Genomic DNA, 12,074 nt, shown 5'->3' on the forward strand with positions numbered 1-12,074 from the left:
GCAGGCTCAGCGGCCATGGCTCACGGGCCTAGCCGCTCCGCGGCATGTGGGATCTTCCCGGACCAGGGCACGAACCCATGTCCCCCTGTATCGGCAGGCAGACTCTCAACCACTGCGCCATCAAGGAAGCCCGCATTTCTAGCTTTTGATTAAAGTGAAAGACATGTGACTGTTCTTTTCACTTGAACACTTAAGAGGCCATTGTAGAGTTATTAACTGGCCTCATTTCAATGTTGTTGTGTCTCAGAAAATAGGGAGGCCCAAGGAGAGGGGAACTGCCAGTCCTGCCAAAACATACATTTATTGATTACACTGTCTTACATGGGCGCGGTTCCTAGTGCCCTCAAACAATTACAATAGTAACTTCAAAAATCACCAATCAGAGATCACCAGAACACATACAATAATAATAAAAAAGTTTCAAATATTGTGATAATTAACAAAATGTGACAGAGACACAAAGTAAAATGCTGCTGGAAAAATGGCACTGACAGACTTGTTCAGTGTGTGGTTGCCACACATTCAATTTGTAAAACAGGCAATATCTGAGAAGCGCAATAAAGCGAGGTGCAATAAAACGAGGTATGCCCATAGCCTTTCTTCCAATCAACAATCTCTCCATATTTTCTTTCATTCCAACACTCTTCCAGAGTATGTGTAATTCTAGCTTTCCTTTCACCATTCCTATCTGTCTCCTACGACTGCCATCTAGCTTATTAGTTCTGATGAAGATACAGTCTTGCCCTGCATACCTACCTTTGATTTCCTGAAAGGAAATTTCCCTGGATTCACTTTGGGAAATGGATAGTAACTATGCAATTGCTTTAAAAACACAACTTACACACAAATATAAAGAATCAACAAAGTAATACTATTAAAAAATAAAACTAAGAAATGGAATGGCAAGCTTCATGGAGGTACTGTCAATAAATGTGGCAATATTCTTGAATACAAGTAACCAATTAAATAAACTAGACCTTCCTGGGTTCTCTAAACTATTCCCTTCTGACTGTTTTAATCTTGAGAGGGAAGCAAGTACTTGGGCTTGCCTGATTCAGTAAGCTTCAGACCAGAACAATGCTCCTAACTTAAAGGTTCTTCTTGACTACAGAAAAATCATATCTGTGTTGGACATCACATTTTTATGGGTTTTCTAATGCTTACTATAAATAGAATTTTCCTTAATAGTAATACTTATTATAAACCTTTTTCTATTGCTAAGGCAACAGAAGTGTTAAACCAATTACTACATAACCATGAATATAGTCACCATCGATTCTAAAATTAATACCTGGTATAATAATTTATACATGTACTACATGTTGAGAAGCTCTGCAGATATTTTTATTTATTATTTGATTAATGAAGACTCCTTTCATATCTATTCTATGATTTTTTTAAATAAAAAAATTCCTAAAGCTCTTTCATTGAATGAACTAATAAAGTCTGAAATATCTAGCAAACCACATATTAAGCTTTGCCTAATTCCCAAGGAATTTAGTTACATATTAAACTGCAAGAATGTTAACATCCGTTTAGTTTCCTTTTCGTTCTTGGCTTCATTCAAGGTATCAACACGGCATTAACAGATGACAAGCTAGCTTGTTAAAGGACACACCTGACTTTAATTACATGTGAAACAAGTTCTAATATGGGACACATTAAAAATATATATATATACTATGAAATTCAATTATTAAAAACCTCACCACTTTGTACATATCTGTTCTGCATACTTTTCTCCCTGAAAACGTTAGGACTCCTCGCCAGGATGGCCTGCAACAAGACTGGTATGTCGCCTTCTGGATCATCACTGCCAAGGTTATCTTTCAACTCTCTGGCATTGAAAAAATAAATACAAAACATTAAAACAGTGATGGATGATTAAGAATTCACCAGTGAAATTCAGAAAATGCTGAGGCAGAAAATCAAGAAGACTTATGGTATAAAAATAAATTACACAAGCATGTCTAACAGTTTCGTGGATTTTTGAAGACGCTAATCCTAGAAGAAAGAGAATTATCAAAAAAATGATAGAGGGGAGTTCTTCTACGGACTTCTTCCCCCCCCCATTTTATTTTAAACAGAAAAAAAAAAAAGAACCCCAAACATTATTTTATGGAATTTTAAGTTTATTTAAGAATGTTCATATTAGTTTCAAAGGAGAAAATAGTGTCTATTCTAAACTATTCAAAATAATGGAAGGGTAGAAGTGATAATTATGCACAGAAGTTGATATTTGGGCTTGGAATATATTTTCTCCCTTACATCTGAATGTGAGTGGATCTGTCTTTTTGAGCATGTCCTCTGAATGAAATAATGTTGGCACATTGGTTAAAACAAGACCCAAGGTTACATAATTTTCCCCTCTTTATTCTCTTCTCAAATAAAGCCATCAGGGGAAAAAACCCAAGCAAGTGGTTAAGAATAGCTGCAATTAGGAAGTAGCAAATTAAGTTCACAACTATGGAAGGTAAATGATAAAAAAATTAAATATAGGCAGTATTTTAAATCTTATATTCTACACGTCACTGTTCCACTCATTAAATCTAGTACGATTCATAAAGATGGTATCCACTGATAAAATTAATTTCTGGGGGCAATGTTAAAGCAGCTCTCCATATAGTAAATCATAACTATACATGTGCTATTTCCCTTATCTCTTTAAATATGTGGTGAAAACTTTTGATTAAGGATGTACATGTATAAGAAGTGATATAATATTTAGACACTGTTGAATTTCTGGAGTGACATAACCAATCATTTCTCAGTTTCTCCATCAGAAAATTCACATTTAGTATTTCACCTAAATTCATCAGCTTTAAAAATGGCCCTGAAGTATGTGCTACAGCTAATGGCAGAGACCTCTCCATTATAATGTGCTTTATCCTCATTCCCCTAAATAATGAACTTTAAGTTAACCAACAGTAAAAGAATGGAAGGACACATGAGTACCGCTGAGTAGTGGCTTCTGAACTTTTTTACATTTTTGTGTTGAGATATTACAAGTATTTACTGCTTTTGTAGTAAAAAGTAAATTTTAAAAAGTCTACGCGTGCAAAAGTTCTGTAAATAAGCTACGTAATTTAAGTGCATATTATTTGAAAAGTCTATTGTGTGAAAATACACACCTATGTTCAGATTGTATGATAAATTCTAGAAAAAAATTAGTCCCAAATTCTGTAGTAGCCTTGAAGTTAATCTTTGAGTTCCTGTTATACTTTACATGAAAAGCATATAAGCCTACTCCAAATAAAGCCAGCATTAAAGTTCCTAGTGCCTGGGAATTCTAACTACTCCAGCAATTCCAGGAAAAAGAGAGCTAACTTCGTGAGCAACATTAGACCTCTGCACACATCCGTCTTGATGAATCCCATGATTATTATAAGAATCGAAAAGATCCTCATAGAATCACATGGTCAGAACTACTGTCTCAAAATAACTATGGCCTATTTAAATCTCATTAATATCTCATCACAGGCTATATTCTCACTTGGATATTCAAATAATTTAAAATAAACTATGTATTAAAATTTTTTGAAATGAAAGTAAAACCAGGAATACTGATTCTCTTAGTAAGACCAAAACTTTTCATTTTATTTCAGATTGTACTTACATGTGATCTGTTGATACCTGGTTGAGGCTATGGACAAGCTGTGAAACCAAATTATCATCCCTACAGGCCAAAAGGCAGTTCACCTCTTCTGCTATTCGTGCATTAAAGAGAAGGCTCTTTGTAGTTGTAGCAGGTAAAGGGGATGGAAGAGGCAGCTGGTTCAGGACTATTGGGAATAAAATCATATTATTAGAAACTGAGTGACAGAAAGAAATCTCTTTAGTGTTTAAATGTATTTGGGGATTAAAAATAAGTTATAAATATAAATGTGACAAATTTATTAAAAGGCATTCCGTCTCTCCCCCAACAAACCCCAAACAACTCTATTAAAACTCCCCAAACATCCCTTGGACCATAATAGATTATACTACTCTCTAAGAATAAAACTCTGTGCTAATTTTTCATGTCTTAAATCTTTATTAATTTAATAAGTGAGTAAAAAAAGTAGGGTTAAAAACTAAGTAATTTCCAAGAACTGAGACTGTATTATTTCTGTTATAAGATTTATCAGAATCAAATAAATAAACCAAGTAACAATACCTGACTCTTCACCAGATAGACAAGTAATGTGTGTTTTTAAAAGCTTAAATAAATACAAAAATAAAGAGTTCACTTTGGTAGCAGAATAATGCCCACAGAATAGGATTCTGAAGGAAGAAAAATATCTAAGGAATTTTGCTTTAAGTTATAAATTACTAAATAGTCTCTCTTCATTTTATTCTGACAGCAAACAAAAGGGCATAAACGTTTTACAGTAGTTTAAATTCAGTTATTTAATGTCTTCATATAAATGAAATTTGTTCATTTGTCTAAACTAATAGTTAAAGTTAACTACAGTGTCTTTGTTTTTGGTTTAATTTCTAATCACCTATATAGTATAACTATCATGCCACTCAGCCACAATGGGTAATAACACGGTTTCTATTAATAAAAACACTGGAAACAAATTATTACTTAATAAGTAGGGCTTATTGGGCAAATTTTTAAAATGAGGTACAGCTGAGATAACGGGCAGACACCGCACCCCCCCCCCCAGCAAAGAAATTCCTGGTAGTATATTTGATTCTGTACTCCTACATATTATATGAATTTATGCCTTACCTATAACAAAGTGATAACCAAAACTAAAGACTGTTTCAAAAGCTTTCTTACCTGAGTTATTCTAACCCTACTGGCTACTTTCTTGTTATGTCAGATTTTATAAACTAGCCCTGCTGCAAAGCTGTAGGCTGTTATCTATTTTACCCCCACTTAAACTAGCTGGAAATTAGTAACAGAAAAAAATAGTATTTTGGGGAAAACAGATGAAAACATTTCTTGAAGTTATTTTCTTATAGCTCCTTTTATGAAGCCCCATATCTTGCATAATGCTTGCTATACAAAGAAAAGTATGTCATCTCCTCACAGTCTACCCTCCCCTCTCATATCTCTTTTTCCCTTTATTCAGGTAGGATAAAGACTAACATTGTGAGGAGCTTTTTGCACCATTACCCAGGGACTGAGAATCAGAGTTGCCTACCAAAAGAATGAGTCCCTAAAATATTATGCTACACTAATTAAATCTCAAGAGAATGAAGATGTTCTTAAACTTAAGTGTTCAGGGTAAAATAGGCTCTTGACATCTATGACAAACTCCAAAAGATTACTAAACATGACATCCAAAATAAACGTCACTAAGAAATCAGATTATGTTGGGCTATCAAATTTTCTTCTTTGAAGGGCAGTTTCACTTACCATTTCCATAAACGCTTTTTTAAAAGTCTGTAATAGTTCCTATATGCAAACCCATGCTTCTCTGGTTTTGATTTTTCTTAATGCTTTGTTTCATCTTCTTTGATCCTTACTTTTGCATTTATCCCTTTATCATATAAGACCTTTAAACAAACACACACTACCATTTCTTAATGGGTCCTTAGCATGAAACAGAAATTAAGGTCTTATCTATTATTAGTTGACTACACTAATTCTGTTACTTTCACATTTATGCCAATAAACCAAAGAAAATAATGTTGTGTGTCATTCAAAATCTAAAATCTTTACACATTTTGTTATTTATGACGCTGCAAATAATTAATGTTATAGTCTCTTTAAAAATCAATGTCAGAGTAGAACATAAATTAGATAAAATAACCAAACTTACGGTCTGTGAGACTAGCAATCCCCGCAAGAGTAGTGATGGGGACATGGGGCATATCCCCATTCATCCTGAAGTTCTGGAATGGTGTTGCCTATGAAAGTACTTAGTTCAGGTGCCAGCTGTCATTACTTCCCATTTCCCAAACACTGCAACAAAAAACAGACAATTATTTGTAACAATATGTCGAATATATTACTACTAGGGAAGTGCTTAAAAAATAAAATTTTCTGCTTTTCTTGTTTGCTCAAGCTATATAACAATAATAGCCATCATGCATACACCACTTACTGTATGTTACACACTGCAAAGTGCTTTGTATACAATAACTCATTTAGTCCTCACAACCACCAACTAAAGTAGGTACTATTATTTTCTGCATTTTACTGATGAGGAAATTAATTTACATGAAGTTTCAAGTAATTTGTGGAGCAAAGATTAGAACCCAAGCAATCTGGCTCAAGAGTCCATGTAACTAGTAGGCTATATTTCCAGACAGGGATACTCAATTTTGACAAGCACTATTTTCTTTTCCACATCATAAATACATAAAAATTTAGCTTCAACTTGCCTTTCTAGTAAATAATGTGCACATTATTAAAAGATTTGTCTTATTAAATAGCTTCATAAAATAAATGGCAAACAAAAGAAGTCTGCTCTACATCAATTATCTAAGACATAGTGCTAAAATAGAAAACTGAATTGTAATTTTTAGTTTAAACAGTTTAAATGTTTTTGTTTTTTGAGGTTATATCTGCTAGTCATTAACTTTTAAGAGAACCTCTAAGTTTTTTGAATTAAAAACTTCAAAACAGTGTAATGATATAATAATAACTCCCCTTACTCCTATATCTTAATGCAACTTTACAATTTAAGTTGTTTTCATTAAAAAAGTAGAAGTATATAAGTAGTTAAAATTAAGAACTTTCTTTTTCCTCACTTTTATTATAAATGAGATATACTGAGAAACTTCCTAAAACATATATGTATGGTTTAACAGTTAAAAAGCATCCATGGAACCACTCTAGCAATCTAGCTCCTTCTAAAGATAACAACTATCCTGTCTTTTTATCAACAGTAATCATTTCCTTTTCTTTTTATTCCTTTAATGACTTTTATATGTACATTCTTTTTTAGTAGCTGGCTAAGGAAAAAACACTGTTTTCCTTTGATGAATGACTGACACAAAACTTGCTAGTAGAAGCCCACTATAGGGAAAAGGCACAGGAAATAGTATAGGAAAGATACAATTACTACTGGCTATCCTCTATTTTTCCTTTTGCTACACGATGGACTTTACACTTTGAAGTAATTAATTTGATTATTTAATAATCACTAAAGAAGTTTAAAGAAGCACTGCATATTTAACAGTTGCATCAAGCACTTTAAAAAATCAGTCAGAATTTAAAAGCTGACAGAGTCATCAAAACACAGTACAGTTTTTCTAAGTTTAGGTTAATAAGAAAGTTCCATTTTATGATTAGTAATTGATGGGGGAAAAAAAATCACTGAATGCAAATTATGTATGGAACAGCACAAAACCTCCTGTTATTCATACATGACTCACTATTGAACATGTAAATTGCCATATTCATTCAAGCAGATTAAGTAACAAGTGACCATGTTTAAGTATTTAATTCAGAGGATAGGAACCCATAAAGAACAATATGCTAGGGGATTCTATTGTGGGCTATTTGACTTTATTCTATTTTCCTGAATTTCAGAAGAGTAACATGTAAAGTAGACCCAACCCTAGGCTGGAGGTTTTTTTAGCCTAAAAAGATTTACATATTAAGTTACCACGTGTGAATTGGAAGATTAATAAATCTAACCATAATATTTTTCTCAGTTGATATAATAAAGGCATCTAAACACTCTGATGTAAACTCAAAACTGGGAGTAAGCGGGGGAAAAAGCAGGGAGCAACAGTGCTTGCCTGGTGCTTTAACTATGAATTAAGTATTTGGCTACTGACAAATATTTACACCATACTGCTGAACTGTGACAACTTCATGTAATCGAAGATTTTGAAGAACAGAAGACTTTGGTAGAAACAGACTTATAATTGTAGCTAAGGTCATAGATCTTAATGAATATGAGTAATCTATAGAAATGTTGCTGCCTTATGCTAGAAGGTGACCAAAGACCATCAAGAAACAACATTCCTAGAACTCTAAAAGTGAATATACACACTCCTAATTAGACATGGCATTTCTGGCTCTGGATTGGGTAGTGTTTGGTTCACCTGCCTCTGTGAAAGTACACTGTCTTTCATGAAACTACCAAAACTGAAGCTGAAAGTCATTATCTCTGGGGAAGAATGTGTCCAGAATGAAATGGTAACCAAATGGTAAAGGTTATAATGAGTGCTTTAGAACTGTCACTTAAGGCAGTGCTTTATTTAAAATCTGTGAATGGTGACTGATAGTAGATTGTAAGATAAATTTAGTGGGTTGAGAGCAATACTGAGAGAGATGGAGAGAATAGAACTGTAAGGCTACACTGCACATTGCTTTGAGAGTCTAGGTAACATGTCTTTCTAATGATGGGTCACCAAATCAAAGCAGTTTGAAAGTTGCTGATTTAAAGAAATGGAAGAGTAAAGAAAGTAGCCCACTGCGTAAGTGGTAATGAGAATGAAATAAAATAATGCATGTAAATCACTTGACATACTACCTGGCACATAGTAAGTGATCCAGAAAGTTAACAATGTTACTGCTAACTGGAAAAACACTTCCGGAGGAGCAGAGGGGAAACACAGGTGCATAAGGGGAAAGGGGTCTTTCAATACAAGACACCTACAATTACTAATCGTTAATTAGTGGAAGATATTTTGGTAAATTTCCATTTCAGCCCATTATAATGAGTCTGAAGGGAACTTCTAAGCACTTGCCAAGATTTTTAAAGACCCTAGTCCTTCACTCATTTAATTTCACTTCAAAATTTATGATTTCCTAATGTAAATGATAGAAATGAAAATAAAACAGTATTGGTAAAAGTTATAATAATAATATTCAAATTGAAATGGATTTGGAATAAAAGGCAATCTCATAATCTGATGGTAGATAAACTTTCCTGGACGGCCACTTTGTACCCCACAGCCCCAAAATGTGTATAATCTGTCTCAACAATTGCACTTTTTTAGTAGTGAAAAACTGGTAGAAATGGTAACTAACATTTATTGAGGACCTACTATATAATAAAAACTGGTAATAAACACATCAAATGTACTCTCATTCAATTCTTATATAAACCTGAGGTACTAATATTCCAGTTTTATTTAATGAGGAAACTTCTTGATTTGTCACATTATCTCAGAAATCTTTCATAAATGCAGATATGTCTCCTTCTTTTTCTAATATTATTTTATAGCTCGACTGAAATATCAAATTTAAATGAATATTATTCAGTAAACTATATCATGTAAATATAAAGTAAGGCGACTATGGCTTTATGGAATCAGATTCCTTACTTGATAATTTATAACCATGTCTATTTTGAACTTGGTTCACATTTTATGGTACTTCAAGTACTCTTACTTTCTTCTTGATCGGACTATAGAGCAGTAAGCAAAACTCACGTTGAAGAAAATCAGTCTTTGATAAAAGATTATAAAGAATAAGTTAACACCCTCATACTTTTTATGCTGAGTTAATAACTTCTAAAAATTGGCATAATATAATAACATTTTATTAAATATTGTCAAGCACAAACCCCTTATTTCCTCCATTTCTGAGCATATCATCGATGAGATAAATGTATGCTAAATATAAGATATCAATTTGGTAACTTTTCCCATAATAGCCATTCAGTCTGCCTTAAATTAATAAGTGAAATTCCATTAAATTGTACTTTGTATTGTTCTCCAGAAAATATGTGTCACCTTTTTTTGGACCTAACTAAAGCATTTTCCTTTTACCTGATAGTTAAAATAGTCTCAAAATGTCATACTAGGTTAGATCAATAGCTCATCCAAACCCACACAGCTAGCTACTCCTTGAGTTATAAATGGTAGCCAAAAGAACACACTGTGCTTTTATAGTATTGAGCCCTTCATGACGATGCATCCAAAATACGTATTCTGTGTCACTGTGTCAGACACTATGCTAGCCAAGCAAAGTACAATGGTTAACAAGATGGCAACAGTCTCTATCGTTCGAAATTTGAGTCTGGCTATGGGAATGTTATAAAGGGAGTGTATCTTCCAGGAGGAGAAAAGGAAAAACAATAATTGAATTAAAACCTGAACCATTTGTGACAACATGGACCTTGAAGGCATTATGGTAAGTGAAATCAGTCAGAGAAAGACAAATACTGTATGATCTCACTTATATGTGGAATCTAAACACACACACGCATGCGTGCGCGCGCAAACACACAACAAAACTCAGAAAAAGAGATAAGAGTTGTAGTAAACAGACACGGGGGTGGGGGAGTGGCTCGTGAGATTGGAGGAAGGTGGTCAAAAGGTTCACATTTACAGTTATAATTAGCAGGGATGTAATGTACAACATGATGACTATAGCTAATACTGTTGTATGATATATAGGAAAGTTGTTAAGAGAATAAATCTAAATCCTAAGAGGTACAAAGAGAAAAAAATTTTTTCCCTTTTTTCTTCCTGTTTTTAAATTGTATCTACATGAGAAGACGGATGTTAGCTTCTCATATAGATACTGCAAACTGAAAATAATATCAATGTGTACAGTTCAAGCCCATTTTTGCTTAAAATACATGTTTATACAAATGATAGGCATGAAAAAACGTTCTTTAAGAATATATTTTTTAACCATTAGCAATGGTTAGGATGTATTCTGGTATTTTGGGGAATTCCTATTTTTGTAATATTTATATCTGTGTTGCTTGGATTTAAAAAAAAACTATTAGACAATTATTTTATAAATCAGAACAACAATGATATAGAATATGTATTGAAATGAAAAACATTAAATGAGCCTTCTAATAGGTGCTGCTATATGTACACAGATTTCTGTGGTATATTTGTATAATTATCTATGAAACCTATGTTAAGAATCTACTGTATGAAGACCCGGTGCTAGGTGTTAAAGACTAATATAATATGCAGGGTACATTAATAAGCACTTTGGCCAGAGCATAAGGCCAGAAAGATGAATTAGACCCTGCAAAAGTATTTGTTATGAAATGTTGATTTCTTTTTTTTTTTTTTGGTGGTACGCGGGCCTCTCACTGCTGTGGCCTCTCCCGTTGCGGAGCACAGGCTCCGGACGCGCAGGCTCAGCGGCCATGGCTCACAGGCCCAGCCGCTCCGCGGCATGTGGGATCCTCCCGGACCGGGGCACGAACCCGTGTCCCCCGCATCGGCAGGCGGACTCTCAACCACTGCGCCACCAGGGAAGCCCTGATTTTTTTTTTTAATACCCTTGATATAAATGAACTTAGTAAGACTAAAATAAGAGTGATAAGGAAGATGGGGTGGTAGAGAATGAAAATAGAGGCAGTAAGTTGTTGGAAGAATACTGCAATATTGAAATATAATGATGGTCTGATTTTGGATTCATTCAGATTAAAATGCCAAAGTAACATCCAGTTGTAGGAGATGTCTAAAGTAGGAACTTGGAAATTCTGGAATCGACAAAAGAGGTCAGAAATACAGTTATAAATATGGAAGTGATCCATAGAAGACTGGTAACAGTTAAATTATAATAACAGATGAGACAGGCAAGAGACCAGGTAACTTTTGTAGTAGAAATTTTTTTAGCACTTCTTACATGCCAGACATTAACACATACATTTCCTTAATTACCAAAGTCAGAGGATTGTGAAGATGATCTCTATCTCAGAGATGCAAAAATAAGGCTAAAAGCCTAAATGTTTTGCCTGTGGCTACACAGCACACAGCAGAGATGATATGTGAACTCAGGTGTTTCTAACCAAACCTTACATTCTCAAGCATATCTGAAGGGCATAAAACTGGGAAATATCTACATTGCTAGGACAGAAAAGACAAACCAATAAAAGGTAAAGGAAATGTTCCTCAGTGAAGCTAAATGTTTGTTGAAGGTCTCACAGCTTGTAAGTGACCTAGTCAAGACTACAAATGTTTGGATTTCTAGTTCAGTATTCTTTATACTACATTGTCTTACATGATTATAACATTATTTTGAATAAACCAACATTTTATATGTGTGGACTATTTAGCTAATTAGCACTTTTCTTCCTTAGTAATGTTAATTTCTTTTTTTCCTTCTTTTTTCTTTGGTGAGGAAGGAGGCTCCCTCCCGAGAGGGCTTAAAACTAGTACAGTTTTATTGTCTCAGTTTATATTACATTTAATAGAATAAG

The 12,074-nt window shown here is 33.8% G+C and overlaps 1 protein-coding gene across 4 annotated transcripts in view; it reads right to left on the minus strand.

The window, feature by feature from the left end:
- The window catches only part of NIPBL (NIPBL cohesin loading factor), a 191,505-nt gene that overhangs the window by 111,679 nt on the left and 67,752 nt on the right, over positions 1-12,074 (minus strand). For all 4 annotated transcript variants that reach the window (XM_027092649.1, XM_027092653.1, XM_027092651.1 and 1 more), the window contains exons 2-4: positions 5,757-5,899; positions 3,617-3,782; positions 1,710-1,837 (exon numbers count right to left, since the gene is read on the minus strand). In XM_027092649.1, coding sequence (XP_026948450.1) covers positions 1,710-1,837; positions 3,617-3,782; positions 5,757-5,820 — 358 coding nt within the window. In that variant the 5' untranslated portion in view covers positions 5,821-5,899. The remainder of the gene's footprint in view (positions 1-1,709; positions 1,838-3,616; positions 3,783-5,756; positions 5,900-12,074) is intronic.

Source organism: Aethalodelphis obliquidens, unplaced genomic scaffold (assembly GCF_003676395.1).
Source record: "Aethalodelphis obliquidens isolate GAN/ISIS:26980383/991018 unplaced genomic scaffold, ASM367639v1 scaffold80, whole genome shotgun sequence".
Classification (NCBI taxonomy): Eukaryota; Metazoa; Chordata; class Mammalia; order Artiodactyla; family Delphinidae; genus Aethalodelphis; species Aethalodelphis obliquidens.